This window comes from Bubalus kerabau, chromosome 22 (genome assembly GCF_029407905.1).
Source record: "Bubalus kerabau isolate K-KA32 ecotype Philippines breed swamp buffalo chromosome 22, PCC_UOA_SB_1v2, whole genome shotgun sequence".
Classification (NCBI taxonomy): domain Eukaryota; kingdom Metazoa; phylum Chordata; class Mammalia; order Artiodactyla; family Bovidae; genus Bubalus; species Bubalus kerabau.
Genome location: NC_073645.1, coordinates 26,773,456 through 26,795,697, shown reverse-complemented (window position 1 = coordinate 26,795,697; position 22,242 = coordinate 26,773,456). Strand labels below are relative to the sequence as shown.

Here is a 22,242-nt window from a genome sequence, read left to right as displayed (position 1 = left end):
GTGGCTCAGACGGTAAAGTGTCTGCCTACAATGCGGGAGACCCAGGTTCGATCCCTGGGTCAGGAAGATCCTCTGGCAAAGGCAATGGCACCCTGCTCCAGTACTCTTGCCTGGAAAATCCCATGGATGGAGGAGTGTGGTAGGCTACAGTCCATGGGGTCGCAAAGAGTCAGACACGACTGAGCAACTTCACTTTCACTATGTACTGGCTACTTTATATTATCTATTTCTTCGTTTCCTACTCAGAGCCACGTTGCATGGTGGCTCATGGGATTCCCATTTCACAAATGAGAAGCTACGTCTCCAAGGGTGGCTGCCTGGAGTCTGTGGCAAAGTGGGGGTCTGAGTTCATATTTGGAGTTTCACTCTGCTCTGTGATGAAGCTCACGAAGCTTCCCAGGGTGACTCCAGTCAGGGATGTTTGTGTAAAGAACACAAACGCTTGTTTCCTGGCCATCTCTCGTCACACTGTAGTCCCCAAAGCCCCGGTTCATCCTTGGAGGATCTCCTGGAGGGATCTCCTGTGGAGCACAGAGCCAGGACTACCACGCAGACCTGGGGAGGGTGGAGTGCACAGGAAGAAAGTGCTCAGACAGAGGGAAGCCTCACAGAGGAGGCAGGACTGGAGACTTTGATACCCAGAAGACAGTGTAGCCTCAAATTTATCTCTGCTCCTTCCCTCCATGGAACCTGCTCCTTCTCGCATCTTCCTCCTCCCACCACCCACCCTGTTGCTCAAGCCCAGCATCAAGAAGTCATCCCTGACTCCTCCCCTCCTCTCACCTGCCCACCTGCCCTCCACACCCATCCCCTTGTCCCACTTCCACCATCACATCTGTTAGAAGCCCCCTTCGTCCCTCAGAGGACCTCAGCTTCCCCCTCAGCCTGTCTGCTCCCACTGTTGCCTCTCCACATTTTTCTCCACGCCACACAGTGAACTCCTCCAAACATGGGACATATAATGTGCCTTTCTTGGCAAAACTCTATTAGTCTTTGCCCTGCTTCATTCCGTATTCCAAGGCCAAATTTGCCTGTTACCCCAGGTGTTTCTTGACTTCCTACTTTTGCACTCCAGTCCCCTATAATGAAAAGGACATCTTTTTGGGGCGTTAGTTCTAAAAGGTCTTGTAGGTCTTCATAGAACCGTCCAACTTCAGCTTCTTCAGCGTTACTGGTTGGGGCATAGACTTGGATTACTGTGATACTGAACGGTTTGCCTTGGAAACGAGCAGAGATCATTCTGTTGTTTTTGAGACTGCATCCAAGCACTGCATTTCGGACTCTTGTTGACCATGATGGCTACTCCATTTCTTCTAAGGGATTCCTGCCCGCAGTAGTAGATATAATGGTCATCTGAGTTAAATTCACCCATTGCAGTCCATTTTAGTGTGGCTCAGATCATGAACTCCTTATTGCCAAATTCAGACCTAAATTGAAGAAAGTAGGGAAAACCACTAGACCATTCAGGTATGACCTAAATCAAATCCCTTATGATTATACAGTGGAAGTGAGAAATAGATTTAAGGGCCTAGATCTGATAGATAGAGTGCCTGATGAACTATGGACTGAGGTTTGTGACATTGTACAGGAGACAGGGATCAAGACCATCCCCGTGGAAAAGAAATGCAAAAAAGCAAAATGGCTGTCTGGGGAGGCTTTACAAATAACTGTAAAAAGAAGAGAAGCAAAAAGCAAAGGAGAAAAGGAAAGATATAAGCATCTGAATGCAGAGTTCCCAAGAATAGCAAGAAGAGATAAGAAAGCCTTCCTCAGTGATCAATGTAAAGAAATAGAGGAAAACAACAGAATGGGAAAGACTAGAGATCTCTTCAAGAAAATTAAAGATACCAAGGGAACATTTCATGCAAAGATGGGCACAATAAAGGACAGAAATGGTATGGACCTAACAGAAGCAGAAGATATTAAGAAGAGGTGGCAAGAATACACAGAAGAACTGTACAAAAAAGATCTTCACGACCCAGATGATCATGATGGTGTGATCACTCACCTAGAGCCAGACATCCTGGAATGTGAAGTCAAGTGGGCCTTAGAAAGCATCACTACGAACAAAGCTAGTGGAGGTGATGGAATTCCAGTTGAGCTATTTCAAATCCTGAAAGATGATGCTGTAAAAGTGCTGCACTCAATATGCCAGCAAATCTGGAAAACTCAGCAGTGGCCACAGGACTGGAAAAGGTCAGTTTTCATTCCAATCCCAAAGAAAGGCAATACCAAAAAATGCTCAAACTACGGCACAATTGCACTCATCTCACACGCTAGTAAAGTAATGCTCAAAATTCTCCAAGCCAGGCTTCAGCAGTACGTGAACCTTGAACTTCCAGATGTTCAAGCTGGTTTTAGAAAAGGCAGAGGAACCAGAGATCAAATTGCCAACATCCGCTGGATCATGGAAAAAGCAAGAGAGTTCCAGACAAACATCTATTTCTGCTTTATTGACTATGTCAAAGCCTTTGACTGTGTGGATCACAATAAACTGTGGAAAATTCTGAAAGAGATGGGAATACCAGACCACCTGACCTGCCTCTTGAGAAATCTGTATGCAGGTCAGGAAGCAACAGTTAGAACTGGACATGGAACAACAGACTGGCTCCAAATAGGAAAAGGAGTCCTTCAAGGCTGTATATAGTCACCCTGCTTATTTACCTTCTATGAGAGTACATCATGAGAAACGCTGGGCTGGAGGAAGCACAAGCTGGAATCAAGATTGCTGGGAGAAATATCAATAACCTCAGATATGCAGATGACACCACCCTTATGGCAGAAAGTGAAGAGGAACTAAAAAGCCTCTTGATGAAAGTGAAAGAGGAGAGTGTAAAAGTTGGCTTAAAGCTCCACATTCAGAAAACAAAGATCATGGCATCCAGTCCCATCTCTTCATGGGAAATAGATGGGGAAACAGTGGAAACAGTGTCAGACTTTTATTTTTCTGGGCTCCAAAATCACTGCAGATGGTGATTGCAGACATGAAATTAAAAGACGCCTACTCCTTGGAAGGAAAGTTATGACCAACCTAGATAGCGTATTCAAAAGCAGAGACATTACTTTGCCAACAAAGGTCCGTCCAGTCAAGGCTATGGTTTTTCCTGTGGTCATGTATGGATGTGAGAGTTGGGCTGTGAAGAAAGCTGAGCGCCGAAGAATTGATGCTTCTGAACTGCGGTGTTGGAGAAGACTCTTGAGAGTCCCTTGGACTGCAAGGAGATCCAGCCAGTCCATTCTAAAGGAGATCAGTCCTGGCTATTCTTTGGAAGGAATGATGCTAAAGCTGAAACTCCAGTACTTTGGCCACCTCATGCGAAGAGTTGACCCATTGGAAAAGACTCTGATGCTGGGAGGGATTGGGGGCAGGAGAAGAAGGGGACAACAGAGGATGAGATGGCTGGATGGCATCACTGACTTGATGGACATGAGTTTGGGTAGACTCCGGGAGTTGGTGATAGACAGGGAGGCCTGGCGTGCTGCAATTCATGGGGTTGCAAAGAGTCGGACACGACTGAGCAACTGAACTGAACTGAATGTGCCTTTCTGCTTAAATTCCAAGGATTTTCCACCCACCCAGAAAAACCCCTGATCCCAGACAGCAGTGTGTGCTCTGGCCCCTGCCTACCATCCCACCCTGGGCTCTACCCTCGCCCCTGCCCCCTCTTTCCCATCCCAGCACTCTCATGCCCGTCACCTTCCATTCGTGAAACACAGCAGGCTCATTCTCTTCACATGGTAATTGCATTTGCTGTTCCCCCTGGCCTTAATGCTGTTCCTTGTTCTTCCATGTGGCTGGCTCCTTAAGATTTCTGCTCAGAGAAGCTGCCCCATCCTCCACTATCTAGCTGCCCCCCTCAGGTCACCCTGCTTCTTCCCTGCATGTCACTGACCACACTCATTACCTTGTGGGTTTTCTTGTGTTACCTGTGTCCCACCACCTTGAAAGCAGAGACCTTGCGCAGGGCCCGCACAGGTAGCAGGAACCCCTGGTGCTGGTTGAATGGCAGCACCATTCAAGAAGAAGGCCTGGGCGTGTAAATGACACTGCAGGTCAGGAAGGAGAGTTGCTGCGGCCTCAAGTCAGGGATGTTGTCTGGAAAGAGAAGGAGTTTTGGTGATTAGGGGCAGAGAGCCGGGGCTTTGCCAAGTCAAGACACAGCACTTGCACACAGGTTGGGGAGCAGGACCCAGCACAGCTTGTTTGGAGACCAGCTATCGCAGCTGCCCTTATTGAGCACCAGCTGTATGCCGGTAGTGTTGAGGTGACTGGAATGTGCCTTTCTGCCCTCAAGGGGTTTGCAGTCCACTCTAGTGATGAACTGTGCAGACAACAATGTACTGTTGGACAGGGAAGCAAGGAAGTGGCATGGTTACCCAAGGAAGAGCCATCCAGGCCAAGGGCACAACCAGTGCAAAGGCCCAGAGGTAGGAGCGTGCTGGTCTGCCTGCTCAAAGCATGGCCAGGAGGCCTGTGGCTGGGGGGGAGTGGAGGGGAGGTCAAGGTGTTAGTGGGGAGAGCAGAGATGTGGGAGTGGGGCAGCAGCTCAGACCGCGTCAGACCTTCTAAGGGTTTCAGCCTTCACGGTGAGAGAGATGAAGAGCCACTGAGGAGTTCTGAGGAGAGGGGACATGATCTGCCTTAGCTCTTGGAACAGTTTTTTGTGACCAGTGAGTAGAGATGGTCAAGGAGGGGAGACCAGCAATGAGGGGGCCAGGACAGCAGTGGAGGACGGCATGGGCTGTGGGGTAGCTTATGCCAGATTGCCTGGGTCCCATTCGCAGCCCCGTGACCTCGGGGAGATCTCCACCGGAGCTCCATGCCCTCACCTCTTCTGTTGTGTTGGCCGGATTCAGCTGGAGAAGCCAGACCCATAGGAGCCACTGTGTATTACATTTCATGCAAGTAACTGGCTTATGCAACTGTGGGCCAGTCAGGCAAGTCCGAAACCCAAGAGCAGGCTGGGGTTGCAGTCCACAGGTGAAATTTCTTCTGCAGTAACACCTCAGCTCTGCCCATTAAAGCATTTCAGCTGAGGGACCCAGGGCCCCTCAGAGTATCAAGTGTAACATCTGTGAAAGCCAGCTAATGTTGAACCTGATCACCCCTGCATAATACCTCCTGAGCCATTCCTGCATGAGTGTGTGGTTGGATAACTGGGGATCGTAGTCTAGCCCGAGTGATGGGCACGCCCTTGAAAATGGAGTAGCGGCCACCTGCAGGAACGTGCAGAAGGTTCGAGGGTGTGATGCAGTTAGAGGGCTTTGTGCCGTGCCCAGCAGTAGGCTGGGCCAGTCGGTGATTGGCCTCCCCCAGGTGAGCACTGCTGCAGGAGAGCCCCATCACCCAACCTCCTCCACCCTCCCCCTCCCCCCCCACACCCGAGAGCAGGGCGTTCTCTTCAGACCTGAAAAGATGGACTGGGGCCCCAACCCTTCTAGTAGGTTGCATGGCTCCAGTTCCAGTGGCTAGGAAGTTCCACCAGGGGGCGCAGGCGTCCATGGATCCTCTGGGATCATCCTGGCCCTGGGATTGTGTCTGAGGCCGCATCCCACCCCAGAGTCCTGTGATGAGCTGCTGCTCATTTAAATGCAAATGAGGTTGCTCAAGTGTATTGCAAGTTTGTTCTTTTAGGTCAGTGTTGATGCTCCTCGTGAAATCCTGTTTACTTTATGCTTTTCCTTGGAACCTTGGCAAGCTCACCCAGCTTCCATTTTAGTACCACACAGGTTGCATCACTGGATGGAGTTCATGAGATCAGTATTACTGTAGTATGATGACAGAGAAGTGTGTCACCTGGACTTCAGAATTTCTGTTTTGGTGTCAGACGGGGTCTGAGCTCCTGCTCTGCCACGTGTTGGCTCTGTGACTGGCAAGCTGCTTGACCTCCGACCTCATGCCTCCATATAGAAAATGGGGGTAAAAATAGTGCCTGCCTCTATGAATGGTAAGGATTGAACTAGCAGGGGGTGGCGCATAGCATGCTCCCAATGATAGCAGCCGCCATGGTTGTTCTTTTAATTATTGATAGGTTCAGAAAGGAAGGGAATTTGAGAGTTAAAAAGGACTGGCTTGAAGCATAATTTTCATTCTGTGAGCCAAGGCCCTGGCCTCATAGGAGACAGAATCTAGTCTCAGAATATTCTGTAGAGTTAAGACAGGCTCTGGAGCCGGAACACCTAGTTTTGTGTCCCAGCTCTGCCAGCCACGTGGTCTTGGGCAAGTCCTAACTTCCCTGTGCCTCAGTTTGCTCATCTATGAAATGAGTATAATGAAAGCACTTCAACAGGTCGTCTGAGGCTTGGATAGGAGTTAATACATGGGAAGTGTCTGGTGCAAGAGACACCAAGGGTTAAGCCATTTCTGAGTAGAAGCAGCTCTTAAACAGGAGGGACTACTGACTTTGGCATTTACGTCCTGCAGGAGAGACTCCTTTCAGAGGGGGAAGGCTGTGTGTGCACCATCTCATGGTTGCCAGCCAGCCTCCTGATAACCTGGGCAGGTGGTCTTATCCCCCTTTTATAGGCCAGGGGAGGTAGGTCCAGGTCACCAAGGTCACCTAGCCAAGTAGACAGGATTCAAATCTGGTTCTTCCGATTCAAACCTCTTTCCACTGAAGTCCGTTCCTTCCTGAGACCTGAGGAATCCAGAGAGAGCAGGACTGGGCTCCGGAGACCTCTGGCAGGAGTTCCACAGACTGGGAGAGGGCCTGCCCCAAGAGAGCTCCCAACCCCACTGCGGTATCTATAGAGGGAACCCATTGGGCACAAGAGATTCTTCTTGAGGTAAAGGGTCCCTTTGCAGGCTGTGACTAGTATCACTTCATTTCTCTTTGTATGAATTTGGTCTTTAATAAGGAGAAGGAAATGGCACCCCACTCCAGCACTCTTGTCTGAAAAATCCCATGGATGGAGGAGACTGGTAGGCTACAGTCCATGGGGTCGCAAAGAGTCGGACACGACTGAGCGACTTCACTTTCATGGTGTATTTGGCTTAAAGCAAAACCTGCCTGTAGGTTCTGACTACTATAAAAAGGTAGTCTGCCCTCCTTTGACAGAGGAAGTGACTAAGAGAGGGGCCACTGCCTTCCCAAGGGGAGGGGCAGGCAGAACCTGGCTTCCTGCTCATGGCACTCCCACCAAATCCTGGAATGAGGCAGGGGTGTGAGGAGGGCCAGGGTGAAGCAGAGAAAGCAGGTCTGTAAAAGCCTCTGGTGCCTCGTCTTCCCCTGGGACAAATGTACCCCCAGCCCACCCCAGGACGCAGAGTAGGGCCAGCCTCCCTCAGACCCCGGCCGGCCCTGCTTACCAGCCACAGACGGAGAGGGGCAGAGACAAAGCAGATGACTGCAGCTTTCAGTCCTCCCCTGGAGGCTTTCATTTCTTTTAAGTGATTACTGGTTCCTGGCCTCATGGAGGTCACAGCTCAACTGAGAAAGCAGGATGTGCTGGGGATTCATTGATGAATGAGGGCCAGGATGGGTTGTGATGTATGGGAGTCAAACAGAAGGGGCTGAGGTGGGTGGGGGGGGCACCAGCCAAGAAGGGAGGGGCTGGAGATGCTTGCTGGAGGATGGAAGGGGTGGGTATGAGCAGAGAGGGGGCCAGACACTCCTGGTAGAAGAGCTCGGTCTGAGCAAGGACTCTGGGTCTGGGATGTGTTTGAAAGTTTGAGGGAAGAAGAGGTTGTCTAGCCTGGCAGACATGAAGGGCTCGGAAGAGGGGGAGGGCAGGAGATGCGTCTGGAAAGGAAACCTGGGAGAGTGTATCAGCAAGCCTTTTCCAAAGCTTTCTTTTCTGCCCAAGCCATCAATCCTCAGGGAGAAAGGCCCAGGCTGCTTGGAGAACACGGCCAAGACATTCCTGGCACCCTCCGACGGCCTGTTCCAAGAGTGAACGTGTCTCGTGAAGGCATTGCCTTCTGGCGCATCTCGCCCGGGCTGGTGTTTTTAAATAATTTTTATTTGTGTGGCTCTGGGTCCCCAGCCTGATGTCACCCCTGGAGTTCAAAGCCAACTAATTGGGAATGAAGGAGGCTGATTGGTTTGGCAGTTCCACCGCCAGCCTATGTGGCAGTGATGATGGAGAAAGTGTGTGTCTGGCCACAGGCAGTGTGGTCCCACTGCCCTACTGGCCTGGACACACGGAGCAGGGGTGGGGGAGGGGAGGGCTCCCCGAATCCTGGGAGTACATATCTCACACCTGGGAAGTGAGGCAACTCGAGGGTGGGTAGCCTTGATCCCCTCCATCCTGCTTGCTCAGCTTCTTTCTGGACTTCAGGCCTGTCAGCTGATCTCTCCTGCTGGGGTGATGGGAAGATGGTCTGGAAGGGGACAGCATGTGCTAAGGCCCAGGGGTGCGCTGAGAGTCCTGAGCCTGCTTGTTGAAGCACAGATCCTCAGACCCAGATCTACCAAACAAGCAGCTCTAGGGATGGCACCCAGAAACACCAGCCAGCTTTGATGGGCTCCCCAGGTATACCCTGAGATCCAGGTTGGGTTCAATTTGGGATGGGTCATCCATATGGGTTGATGGCCATATTCAGGGTAGGCAGAGAGTGAGGGGGCAGAAGGCTTGGACCCCCAGGGTGGACTGTGACTCAATGGGGCTGCTCCTGGAGGGTGCATTTGGCCATGTCCCTGGGGTGAGGGGTGGGGGCAGTTATGAGGACAGCTTTGTTTCCACAAGGTCTTCTTCTTCAGGAGAAGAGACGCCTACATTGTGGTCCAGCAAATCCCTGCTTGGGCTTTTTGGTTTATAAACATGTGACAAAAGAGGCAACATTTCCAGTAACGACAAAGCCAGTGGAAAAACAAAGATTCGGGGGAAATGTGCATTACTTATTGTGTTAGCACCTTTTTCTGATCTGAACTTTACTTTGTTTAGAAACAGAAATGTGGCGTGTGTAACTCAGTTGGCTCGTGACATTTTTATAATTGGTCAGTCCTGAAATGTGGCGGCAAAGAAAAATTTTCCAGCGTTTCAGCGAAACTTAGACTTTTGCGAGGAAAAAAAGTGTTTTTCCCCAACTCTTTCTGCTTTGCCCCCTGGATCTTGTCATCGACACATGTGACCCAAGCAGCTGGTAAGAAGATGGATTTTGTTAGCATTAGAACTGGATTCTTGTACCAGGAAAACCGAGCCATGTCAAAAATTCCCTTCACTTCCCCGTGCTCATCCTCTTCAAGATGCTTCCTCCTGATGTTGCATTTGGCTAGTGGATACAGTGGTGTAGGAAAAGCCCCCCATAGGCGTCTGCCTTTCCTGTTATCCGGGGTCTCCCCCTTGGCCCTGGGCCACCTTAAGCTCCCTGAATGTTGGGTCAGTGTGTCAGGGTTGGGTACATAACTGTTCCAGGCAGCAGGGTGAAGTCCTTGCAAAGCTGTGATGACAGCTAGTGACAAGAAGCCAAATTAAGACTGTCTCCGTTGGCATCAGCTCCCCTGGGGAGACCTTGCAAACAGGGCAGATTTTAACATCCTTTGTCCCGGATCTGTCCGGGTCAGGCAGTTTCTCCTTGCCTGCCTCCTGGTCCGCATGGCCTGGCCACACACCATCCCTGCCTGGAGCCCAGTGGCTCTGAGAGCCCTCTGTCAGTTCATCCCTGGCATTTGGTCACAGGGTTCTGAGTAAGAGGGCCCCTTCCTCAACTTCTTCAGTGACCTCGGTTGCCCTCTCTGCTCTAAGCCCAGGGCTCCCCCGACACTCATGGCGGCTCTCCCAGAGGTGGGGGTGGGGGAACCCTCAAGGGCTAGCTAGATTGATAAGAAGTGAGTTTCCCGATGGATGCTGGTATTAGACTCCCTAGGATTAGGTGTTCCTGCCAGACCTAGAGCTGACTCCCTGGCACTGGCTGTGGCTGTCATGTAAATTTTGTCCAGTGAACATCTCAGGATCCCCTCTGTGCCAGGCTCTGTGGTCCAAGCCCAGGGATGTTGAGGTGGGCATCCTGAGGCCTGGGTCCTGGTTGGGTCTGGGAGATGGGAAAGTAAACAGCAGTTACGGTGTGATGTCCGAGTGCTACGATGGGAGGCGGGGTGATGGAGGGAGCCTCCCCCAGGGAGGCATAGATCTGCTTGGGGGTGGGGTGCTGAGTGAGGCCTTCCACCCCTGGTTCCCTGAGGTTTTCAATGAGTCAGCCCGGAGGAGAGGGAGAGCAGCCTGCAGAGGCATCTGGGCAGGCTCAGCATTGGCTGTGAGAGCGTGCCACGTCCTCGCCACTGGACTGGGGTGCGTCCTCCATGTCCCCCGATACCTTCTGGGTGGTGCTATTTCAGAGATACCACTGCAGCTGGTCACTCATTCACTAAAGTTGTTGAAGCTTTAAAAGTTCTGATTTATAAAATAATACATGTGCCTAAGTTGGAGAGAACGTGCCCCAAAGACCAAAGGCCCCCTCTGACCTGTTCCTTATTATTAGGAGGACTGTGGCTTCCAGTAGTCTCCTGGGGGCTACGTGCCCCATTTCCATACGATTCCAGGGCCACAACCCACCCAGCCAGGGGCCCAGCACTAGGAAGGGCTCATTAAATCCCTGACTGACAGACGGGTCTCTGGTGGGGAGGGAATCTTCATCTACTGGGTCTCCCTCGCAGCTGATGGTTGACCAGGATTGAAAGGGACAAAGAAAGAGCAGCCCTTTCCAGTCACAGGTGAAGACCAGGGGGACCCTGAGAAGTGGCCCCACCTTCCCACACTTGCGTAGTGAGCCATGCCAGGGCTCTCTGAGCACTGGTCTCCTCCCTGGCTTTCCCTCGGAGTCCCAGAGCTGTGATGCCAAAGAGTTAACTTCATGCTCCCCCAGAGAGCTTGCACACTCCTGACCCTCCCAGCTGCGGCCTCCTGGGCATAGCTCAGTCACGTGAGAGCCAGATGTGGGGATTTCCCAAACTATGTGTGTGTGCGTGTGTGTGTGTGTGTGTGTGAGAAAGAGAAAGCATGCATGCATTCGTGTGCACACACATAGCCTTCTCTGTTTACGTGGCATCTGAAAGCTCAAGGGGTTGGTCCAGACCCACGCAGAGCAGGAGCGGGATGGGGGTGAGGAGAGGCCTAAGGCTGCAGGCACACACCCTGGGAGGCTGTGGCGAGCTCTGCTGAGCCCTGCTCCCACCAGACATCATAGATAAGCCAGTTGTTTTTGCTCAGACTCCCATTTCCTGCAACATCCATCTTGCCATAGACCATATTGCTCATGGACAATTTTTTTAAATCTCTTTGAAGGGCTTTACAGCAGATGCTGGAAGCCTGCAGCTTCCAGGGATGTTCTGCCTGTTCTGCCGGGCTTGGGGGCCTGCCCGTGAGTTACCTTGTGCGGCACCAACTAGGCTCGGGGTCTTTCCCAGCCTGAGGATGCCTGTATGTGTCTCGGGCCACCCCAGCCAAAACCTAGGCTAGAGGGAGTGCAGGGCCCTGGGGATCAAAAAGGCCCTGGAGCAGTGAGGTCAGCCAGACCTCACTTTCCCCACGAAACCTTGGGGACTGAGTGCACTGAGTAGACGTCCTTCCATCAGCCACTGGGGACTTGCTATGTACCGCCTGCTGTGTTCAGTGTGCCGTGAGGAGGCTGAGAGGGTTAAGACCCTGAAGGAACTTCAGATCTGGTTGGAGAGACTCGTAACAAATTTTGAAGAAGCACCTGCTCTTCCGATGCTTGATAGGACCACAGCGCTATCCAGACATTCCCCTGACAGTGTCCAGCCAGATGTCACTGTGAGCCCTGCTCCAGAGGTGGGGTCCAGCAGATGCAAGGCCTCCAGGTCTCAGCCCCGCTGCATCATCCCCCTCCCCCCACCCCCAAGAATCCCCTCCCGGGGCCCTGCCTGCGGTGTCTGGCTCTAGCCTGTTCAATGGTCAGGTCCGGGCAGCCTGGGACAATAATGATTCACTTGAGTGGCAGCCTCAATCGTGCCAGGCAGGTGGCTGAGGGAGCCAAACAGGCTCCCCCAAATCTCCATGACTCCTGAAGCGGTCAGGAACACCTGGAAGAGTGTATTTGATTGTAAATATCTGTGCCCCATTCCTGAGGCTGGAGAGTCAATGTGTCGTAGCTGGGAGCCTCCAGCTGTGGCAAATGCTCATTAGACAGTTGGCAGTGGATTCATTGATAATCTGATGGCAGAAGTCCAGTCTGGAGAAAAGAAGGCATTGCATTTTTTGTGTGGCCCTGGGATGGTGTTGTCAGTCCTGGGTCCATTGCTGTCTATGCTACCTCTCCAGGCTCTTGTGGAGATGGAGCCAGGGGAGGGGCTGGACTGCGGGGCAGGGGCCTGGAGACCCAGCAGCCGCTCACTTCATCTCTGGGCCTCTGTTTCTGCTGTTGCTACTGCCTCATTCTCACCGGCTTTGGCCGGGGGAGCTGGTGGGTGGGAGAATTGGAGAGGGGATATCCTAGTAAGTGGGAGAAGACCACCAAGGCAGGCCACCCCAGGGAGAGAGGGCGTGGCTGGGATCCGGGAACTCTGAACAGTGTTGAGTTTGTGTCTTCCATGCACACTAGTGCCTTGGCGTGGGGAGAGGTGAGGGCCAGAAAGCTGAGGGGGAGGCCATCACCCCAAGGGGTGGCCATGGGGTCAGGCAGCAGCTGTAGGAGACCTCCCCACACAGCACCCCTCTGTCTGCCCACAGCGCAGCTGATGACCGCAACACCTATCTTGAACCAGAAAGCTGAGGGTCTTCAGAGCACGGTGGAAGGAGGAGTCAGGGCTGCCTGGCAGCCCCCCTGGGCAGCTGCCTTGGCCTCTCTGCCCACACCCACTGAGCTGGGCTCTCTCTGCTGGACCCAACCTTAGCCTCTGTGTGGGTGTCCTTGGACTTAGTCCCCAAGGGCCTCTGGAATGGCTCCAGCACCGCCCTCCCCCCACCCCACCCCATTCCCCACCTGAGCTGGGAGACTGTTCTCTGACCGCCTGGCTCTGTGGCCAGCGGTTTAGTGGTGCATTCCTGCCCCAGGCTGGGCTGCCCCCACATGGACTCTGGATTCTGGGAAAGGCGGGTCCCAGGGAAGGAGGCAGGCCCCTTCCTACTGAGAGCAAAATGAGAGGAATATGGCTGTGTTTACCAAGGGAAGCCCAACAAAAATAAGCGAGCCTCCCTTGGCCATTGGCCACGGTGGTGGTGGTGGGGGAACCAGAGAATGAGGTCCCCCGTTTTTATAACCCTTTGTTCCCCATTCCCACCAGCTTGCCTGGGCTCCAGTCTGATCCATCACTTCCTTGCTGTGGGGCCTTGGGGAAAACCTTAACTTTCTTGAGCCTCACTTTCTGTGTCTGTGAAGTACAGACTGTCATCGGATTAAACTAGATAGTGCCCATCAAACGGTCTTGCATGTTAAAGAAGTGGGAAGTAGTATGTTTGATCTAGCCTCAGCCCTGCCACTCACTTGCTGTGTGATTTTACGCACTCTTCTCTCTGGTCCTGAGTCCCTACATGCTCCTTCCAGCCTTGTTTGTTTAGTTCAGAATTCTTTGGCTCAGAACCCTCAGACCTTGGGCAGGACCACCTACAAAATTTATGGGGCTTCTTGTTCATAAATTATTAAACATCTCAAACTGAGGACAGAAGAGTGTTAAACCAAGCCCAGGGCGGGCCGCATGTCACGCCGCCCTGAAGCCAGCCGGGCCTCGAGGCTGCGGGCGTCAGAGGCTGCGGGCGTCAGAGGCTGCGGGCGTCAGAGGCTGCGGGCGTCAGAGGCAGGGCCAAGGGGCTGGGCTGTCACTGTACCAGCACCGGTGCCCCTCCAGTCCAGGGCTATGATCTGTTCATACTGTTAAGCACTGAGGACGAGCTGGAGGCTGCCGCTCACCCTGGAGCAAGCTGCAGAAAGGGACCCCCTGCGGGCAGCAGCTCACACACCTTACACAAACCATCCCCAACCTGTACCTTTGTGACTTTGGACTGGAAGTCATGTTTGAGCTATTACTTGTTCTCTGTCTTGGCCATCTTAATTCATGCCATGCTTTTTCCGGATGCCATTCATGCCACTTACACTGTCGTGCCTGTTTCCGCTGCTCTGAGCATGGTGACCTATTTCAGTCCCCATATATCGTGTAGGTCAAGCTGCTACTTCTTTGTGAAGGCCTGTTAGCCCTGGAGGGCTCTGGTAAAGGTTTGAGTTACTTCATGCCTACGACAAGACACTGCCCGCAACAGGGATATATGATCTCCTAGTGAAAAAGTAGTTCCTTCTCCTTCTACGATTAAATTACAGGGCTAGTATGGCTCAGAGAGTAAAGAGTCTGCCTGCAGTACAGGAGATACAGGGGGCCCGGGTTCAATCCCTGGGTCAGGAAGATCCCCTGGAGGAGGAAATGGCAACCCGCTCCAGTATTCTTGCCTGGGAAATCCCATGGACAGAGGAGCCTGGCGGGCTACAGTCCTAAGGGTCACAAAGAGTCAGAGGTGACTGAGCAACTAAGGACAATTAGTTGATGGCCTGAAAGCAGTGGCTGAGTTCCCTGGTGGCCTAGTCAAAAAGGGAAAAGAAGCACGTGGCGCCCGTAGGAAACTTTAGAAATCTAGCCCTGTGTGTATAGTTCCCTTGTACAAAAGCAGAGAAAAGACTTGAATACCACAGATATTTAGAAATCCGTTCAGGGTTGCAGTGCCGTACGAACAATCAAGTTCCCGAAGAGAGAGGTCTTGAGTGTTCAAGTACGCTGAGATACTGAAGAGTGGAAAGACGCAGAGAAGACAGTGGAGTGCTCACTCCTGGCAGGGGTCCAGCTCCTCCTCCCGGCCCAGGAGCCCAGGGCGGGGGCCGTGTAAGCCGATAAGGCGGGTGACCCTGCCCTGGTCCCCCTGAGCCTGTGATTTGCTTTCATTCTCCAAGGAGTTTGTGCTGTTCTTCTGTCTCTCCCACCTGGGCTCACAGCCCACTCTGGATTTATTAGTTTGGATGGGTGGAACTTGCTCTACACCAGGGGAGAATTCCTGGAAGCATGGTTGGAGACTAGGTTTGGTTAAACTGAACCCAAATCTCACTGCTCTGGAGTTACTCAACATTAAAAGAAACCTTATTACAAACCAATAGGAGTCCCTCTCCTAACTGAAGTCTACCCAGGTGTTCATAATGTAGTCCGTGGGCGTACATGTGTTCGAGGGGAACATCCGTAAAGTCGGGCGCCCCTGTGGTGTTGTTCTTTGACTTCTCATAACCACCTGGACTTGACCCGAGTCAGGTTCGGCTCCTAAATGTCAGGACTTGCTGACACCTGATTTCCTCTGGGCCTGGATTCTTGCTGCCAGAGAGCCAGGAGGAGTGGCTGTGGCAGGGACCCCACCTCCTGTGGGGTGACCTCAGGAGGGACCCTGACACCCACTCCCCTTCTGTATCCAGAGGCCTAATTCCTCCTGCTCCGAAACCTTTCACAGGCACTAGGCTGCTTTGCTCTTAAAGCAACCCTGGAAAGAAAAAGACGAAGTAGATATTTTTATCATCATTTCACAGAAGGAAAGGGGGCTTGGAGATTTGCTAAATGCCCAGAATCAGTGAACTAAAGTGGCAGAGAAAGCGCAAGAACCAAGATTTTTAAAAAATTCTTGCTCCAATTCCTCTTTGTCTTACGTGCCCCCTGAACTGTTGGCCTACTTCATTTGAGTTTCATATACTGAGCATGTGTTCAAGTGGTTTTCCCAGGAAAAGCAGTCTGGTTCTCTGGAAAGATTTGTTTCAGCTGTGGTGCACTTGTGTTACGGAGACTAGTGGGTTTCTACTGGAAGAGCTTAGAACACGAAACCAGTGTCTTGGAGATCGGTGGGCCCCAAATGCCTGATTTTACGGATTGGCCCAGAGAAGTCAGGCCACTTGCCCAAGGTCACACAGCCAGCAAAACCAGCTGTGCAGATTCCCGGTTACATGCCCCGTGCTTTCCACCAGGCCCTATGACTCTGCTCTTAGGGCCCTTGGTTCTGTCACCAGAGATGGGGGCGTAGAGACAGCAGGGAGGACAGGAAGCAGTTGGTCTGTGTCACTCACAGCTGCTCATTTGGCTGCGCCTGCCTCTTGCTCCTTCACCCCGACCCTTCATCTTGCCATTTTCCCAGCCTTGAGCCTGCAGCCATGTCTGCCTCCTGGCTGGGGGGCCAGGGTTTGTGAGCCAGGGGCCTCTCCTCCTCTGTTCATTGTAATGAGGTGGGAGGTGGGAGCATCCTTCCCACCCTGGGAGAGGGCTTGCTCTGGTGGGCTGGAGAGAAGGCACTGCAAAGAGGGGTGGGAGCCGCGGAACTGAATTAATTCTGTGGATCTCGGGGACTGGGAAATAAATCACGTTTTTAAAAGACTTTTTTTTTTTTTTTTAAAGACAGGCTCGTTTCTGGTCCGCTTCCCATTTTCCTTTGGAAAGAGGAAAGGCCTGCTTATTGAGGGGGGAGGGGGTGGGCATGAGCTCAGGTTGTTCCATGTTTAGGCATGGGGTCTCCATTTCCAGAGGCTAAGGGACCTCTTCCTGTCCACTGGTCCTGGCCTGCCCAGATGCCCATGCCCCAGAGGCCTGGAAGGGCATCAGACCCTTCAAGATGACAATTTAAAAAAGATCAACCAACTGGCAAAGGCCTTGTGAGTATTTAGTCCACAGCAGCACCCACTTCTGTCTCCTGGGGGTTTGGAACAGCTCCCCTTCTCTGACAACCTCACCTCCTAGCCTGCTGCTGCTGCTGCTAAGTCGCTTCAGTTGTGTCTCTCTGTGACCCCATAGACGGCAGCCCATCAGGCTCTGCCGTCCCTGGGATTCTCCAGGCAAGAACACTGGAGTGAGTTGCCATTTCCTTCTCCAGTGCATGCAAGTGAAAAGTGAAGTTGCTCAGTCGTGTCTGACTTCTCACAACCCCATGGACTGCAGCCTACCAGTCTCCTCCGTCCATGGGATTTTCCAGGCAAAAGTACTGGAGTGGGGTGCCATTGCCTTCTCCAATCTCCTAGCCTAGGGGTTGGCAAATCACTGCCCACAGGCCAAGCCCAGCCTACCATGTGGTTTTGTAAATAAAGCTTTATTGGCACACGGCTCACTCATTCCTCTACAGGTTGTAACATCAGAGGTGAGTCGTCTCAACAGAGACCACATGGCCCACAAAGCCTCAAATACTGACTCTCTGGCCCTTTGCAGAAAGTCTGTCGACCACCTGTTTTAGCAGAACATGTCTTCCTGGGTTCACCAGGCTCAGGGCAGATGATTTCCCTTGGCTCACAGACAGACATTAGCACTTCCCAAACATTTCCTCCTGAAGAACCCGAAGGAAAGTGCATAAAGTAGTGAAGCCAGCAGAGATGCAGAGAGGTGTGGGCAACCTGTTAGCTGGCTCCCCCAGGGCTGAGTGGGGCTGGATGGCACTGGGAGGGGCCTGGCACTAGGCTTGCCCCAAGGGGGTGAGGGTGGCCTTACTGAATGGCAGCCCACTGGGCCTTATCTGGGGCACAGTGGCAAGAAGTCATAGCGCAGCAAGATCTGGCTCCAGACAATGAATCCCCACATTCTGAACTCGGACCCACTCTGCTACAGCAGTTGATCGCCTTGAGCCTTGGAGTGTATCTGTCTTGTCATGGCCCTACTGGGGTGTGAAAGCTGGGCCAGCCGGGTTCCTGCTATCCCAGGAAGCTTCTGGCTGCTAGGCCCAGTAAGAGACTCTGGCTGCAGGATGCTTGTCTGTGGGTGTAGTTCCCGCAGCGTCCCGCTCCCCCCCATTCCAGCTGATCCGGGCTCTTTGGTAGGCAACTCTGGGTGCCAGCGTCTTGTTGGTGCATCTAGTATCTTATTGCCATCTGGTTCTCATCCTCATAGCTCCAGGAGTCTGACTTTCCTGCTCCCCCAAAGCTGACCGAACCAAACTCATGGGATATGCCCAGGGAAGAGGTTCAGAGAGGTTAAGTGACTCTATCAAAGGGGCAGAGCCTAGATTTAAATTCAGACAGACTCCAGAGACCTCCCCAGTACAGTCCCACTTTGTTGGTTTTGCCGTGAGCTCTGGAAGGGCCAGGCTCCCAGGTCTACATGGGGAGTCCACCTGCAACTGGAAGGTGGCTTGCTGAGCGAAGGAAAGTCAGGTGCTTTAAATGGTGAATAGCTACAAACTGAAGCCTGAACCGGTTTCCCCACAAGAGATGGACACTGTACTAGCTGTGTGACCTTGGGCCAAGTTACTTAACCTCTCTGGTTCATCTTCTTCATTTGCACCATGGAGGGAATTCCTTATTATTGTAGGTTTAGTGTGAAAAATAGATGAGTTACTATATGCAAAGTGCTCAGCACAATGCCTGGTGTAGTCAGCGCTGTATACATGTCACTGCTGCGATGACTATTACAACCATCTGTCAGGTTGCTCTCCTGGCTGGCGCTGGGCAAGCAGTCCAAGGCTTTGCCTCTCAGACTTGCATCTCCACGTTTCCTTCCCACTGCAGCCACTGCGTCCAATGCTATTCTTGCTTGAAACCAGTGATCAGTTCAGCAGAGGAAGCACCAGCTGGGGTGTCCCAGACCTGGTTCCATTTCTGCTCTACTACTGTGGCCTCGTTGGAACTTAGGCCAGTTCCTTCCCCTGTCTGAGCTCAGATTCCACCCGTCTCAAATGAGGCATACCCAGCTCAAGGACTCTCGAGTGTAAACAGTCCACTTTATCCTATAGGTAAACTGTCAGCGTTATGCGCTGACCCTCTGATAGTCTAGAAATGTTCACACCATTGATTAGGCTAGGAGCTTTTTTTCTCATAATGTTACTACTTCACATCTAATGATCTTTGGTTATTTTAGATGCTTTGATTTTGTTCCTCTTGGCAGGAGGATGACTTTTAACCTCATCTGACAGATGAGGAAACTGAGGCCCAGATCCCACATGATTGTCTGAGCCTGGACAAGAGCCCTCCTTTTTTCTTGTCTCTAAAGGTCCCCATTCTTCTGGGTTGGAGTTAGGATGTGGGGAAGTTGGGACTTTTTAAAATGAAGCTTCCTTCCAGTCTGCCAGGGCCTGTCTTCTAAAGTGAAAGAAAGTGTGAGTTGCTCAGTCGTGTCCGACTCTTTTTGGCCCCATGGACTGTAGCCCACCAGGCTCCTCTGTCCATGGAATTCTCCAGGCAAGCATACTGGAGTGGGTTGCCATTTCCTACTCCAAGGGATCTTCCTGGCCCAGGGATCGAACCTGGGTCTCCTGCCTTGCGGGCAGATTCTTTACCATCTAAGCCACCAGGGCTTGGGCAAGGGCTGGACAAGACATGGAAGCCCAGTAGTGTGGTGCCCAGAGGCTGGAGGCTGGCCTTGGGCTCTCCAGCCCTGATGGCTAAAGCTCCAGGCCCAGCCTGCCGAGCCTGCTGGCCTGGTGAGGATCCTTGGAGCCACCAGGCCCTGTGGGGCCAGCCACCCACGTGGCTAGAGAGGAAGGTCCAGGCTGCCTTCTCCAGGGCAGTGATAACCCTCGGGCCCTATTCCAGGCTGGGATTGTGGAGGATTCTCTGTGCTCCAGAGGATTCCTGCGTTTTGCAGACACCTCATTATCCCCGTCCTGGCCGGCAGCGTCCCAGCGCCTCAGTAATCACTCCGGCCCACGCCCAGCAGCCGTCCCAGGGCCAGGAAATCACTCCCCTCCCCTCCCCCGCCTTCCGCCGCTGGCCCAATGCGGCGCCTGCAACCACTCGCCGGTGGACCTCCTGCCTGCCTAACGGTTCTCTCTCCTCCTCTGATTCTCTCCTCTCCTGCTGCTGCTTGCTCTCGGGGGGGGACTCGGAAGTGTGGCTCTCCAGCTGGGCTGAGTCTCCCAAGAAGGACGTGACAGGTACCGCCTGGTGTGCATGTGAGCGCATGCATGTGAACATGTGTGTCCCCGCGTGTGGGCGTGGGAGCCGGTGCCCGCCGGCAGCATTCTGCCTGCTTCCCCGTGATGTGTAGCAGCTCTTTGTCAGCATGCTGGCGTCTCCTCAGCCCGCTCTTGTCCTTCCCGCTGGCCTTCCCCTCTGCCTTGCCGTCGACCCTTTTTTAGGTCCCAGATCCAGCCTTGGAGCCCTTTGAGGGGTGATGACCACACAGCACAGTGTGGAAGCAGATGCTCCCTGGACCCGGAATGTGTGGGTTTACATCCCGGCTGTGCCGCGTCCTGGTCTCGGGTTACGTAACCTCTCCAGCCGCCCTAAGCGGATTCAGCAGCATCTCCCCGGAGCTGGCACACAGAAAGTATCCAGGCGGTGCTGAGACTGCCACCCCATCCACCCGTGTGAGGGGGGCCGGCTGAAGGTGATGAGCCTCCTCCAGGCTGTTAATCCCGGGCAGAGAGCTGGAGCCCCCACACTCCAGCTGAGACAGTGGCCAGTGAGGGGGGTGGGGAGTCCTGTAACTGGGGTGAAGTCACAGCCCCTGTGCCCCAGGGATCCAGAGTTTGGATCTGCCTCTGGTCTCGGGGACCTTCCGAACCTGGGGCTGCCTGGCCACCGATGGCCCTCAGGGACTTGGGCTTGTGCCCTGTGTCCAGGTGCGGCTGGGCCCAGGGTCAGAGGCTTGCTTTTTGCCTTTGTCTTACTGGACGATGGCAGAAAACCCTAGAGAGCTGTGTTCTCAGCTGTGAGATGGGGGTGGTGTCAGGTGGGGATGGGGATTTCCAGAAAGGTCTTCTAGAAGCCTCTCCATTTCTGTGAGTGGCACCTGGCCCTCCCTCCCAGCCCAAACCTGAGAGCAGAGGTGAGGCTCAGGTTTGGGGCCCAAAACAGAAAGGTCAGAGGTCAAGGGGAAGGGGTTGGGCCAGCCCCATCCTCACACAGCTGTAGGCTGGGAAGGGGGAGTGAACATACTGGTGAGGGCGGGGGGCAGAGGAGGAGGCAGCAGGCAAAGGACCCCTTGCCTGTCCCAGGCCCCTTACAGCCATCCTTCTGGTGTTGCCTGTGACAAGGGCCTCGGCCTGAGCTAATCACTGGGCTCCCGGCCCTTTTTCCCCTCTCCTGAGCCAGTGAGCCAGAGCCCACTTGGCCCACAGCAATACATTTTATTCACCAAACGTATGGCCTGGCTGCCCGAGGGCCTATGGAGAGGCCAGCAGGCGGAGGCCGGCCTGGGAGGAATCCGTTGTGAGGGACCGAAGGGACCTTGGTGGGACGCCCAGGGTTTGGGGGGTCATGGACAGTGTGGGGAACGGGGGGTGGGGCCACTGTAGGGCTTGGCTTCTCAGGATGGGCCCAGCTGTTTGGAGAGAAAGGCTGAGGGGAGGCCACATGGGCCAGGAGAAACCATCCAGACTGGGGGTCCAGGGCTGGAGTCTTGGGCGAGTCGCCAGGTCTCTCTGGGCTGGCCTTGGTTTCCCCATCTGGAATGTTGGCAAGCTCAGTGAAACAGGAAATTCAGAGGTAAGGGGCTGATGCTGGGGACCCTTGTAGATAAGGGGCCTTGAGCTGCTTAGGCAGGCACCCACCCATGAGTGGGCCCAGCTGGCAAATGCCTGGCTGCCTGCCAGGAGGTGAGGTCTGAGAAAGGCATGAGAAGGGACAGAGCCATGGCCACTTCACCCGGCACCTGTGGCCCTTGCCCTAACCTACCTGCTGGTTTTGAGGCTTCAGAGGAACTTAAGCCCTTCCCTTCCTCCCCAAATCTCCTGTTTCCTGTTTGCTTTATAAACACCGTCTACGGTTTACATAGGGTATTAACCCTGTCACTTCATACCATGCTCAGAACAACCCCACGGAGTAGGTACTGTTGTTGTTTCTGTTTATGGATGAGGAAGCTAAAGCTCAGAGAGGTTACGTGTCCTCTGCAGGGTCACAGAGCTGTTAATAATAAGGACAAATCAGGACCAGACCTCAGACCCCAGCTGGATGCTTCTGCATCATGACTCTCGGCAATTACTGTGTCCAGTGCCGTGTCCCATGGCCCCAATCCTGGTGCCTGTCTACGCACATCAGGGCGAGCCTTGTCTAAACCACATGGTCTAGTTGGGGAGCAGTGCCCCACAAGAAAATCTAGTGCAAGCACTGTGGCTGAGTGATTGAGGGGCTGCTGGAGGGTCAGGCAGAATTGGGGGTGGTAAAGGGGAAGGCATTCCAGGCAAGGGGCCATAGCTGGAGCAGAGGCTTGGATGTAAGAATCTGCCTAGAACAGTGTGGTGTGTTGAATGTTGCCTGGGTCAGAGGAGTTGTGTGTCAGGGAACTTGGGGAGCTCAGGTTGTCAAGAAAGACTGAGCTTGAATGTAGCGTTTCTTCTTTCATCATCAGGGACCCACTGAAGGTGTGGGAGCATGATTTGGCAAAAGCCTTGTGTATAAGTCTTAAAGCCGGCAGCCAG

General features: G+C 53.3%; 1 protein-coding gene and 1 long non-coding RNA gene across 4 annotated transcripts in view; one reads left to right on the top strand and one right to left on the bottom strand.

Moving 5' to 3' along the window:
- SH3PXD2A (SH3 and PX domains 2A) overlaps positions 1-22,242 on the top strand; it is a 248,259-nt gene that overhangs the window by 164,271 nt on the left and 61,746 nt on the right. For 2 of the 3 annotated variants that reach the window (XM_055560250.1, XM_055560252.1), the window contains one exon: positions 19,711-19,755. The exons of the other annotated variant lie outside the window; for it this stretch is intronic. In XM_055560250.1, coding sequence (XP_055416225.1) covers positions 19,711-19,755 — 45 coding nt within the window. The remainder of the gene's footprint in view (positions 1-19,710; positions 19,756-22,242) is intronic. 3 annotated transcript variants of the gene reach the window in all.
- LOC129636676 (uncharacterized) lies at positions 3,354-4,956 on the bottom strand. Its single transcript, XR_008707072.1, has 3 exons — positions 4,831-4,956; positions 3,906-4,096; positions 3,354-3,479 (listed from the first exon to the last, which is right to left on the bottom strand). It is a non-coding gene; the product is annotated as an uncharacterized LOC129636676 (long non-coding RNA).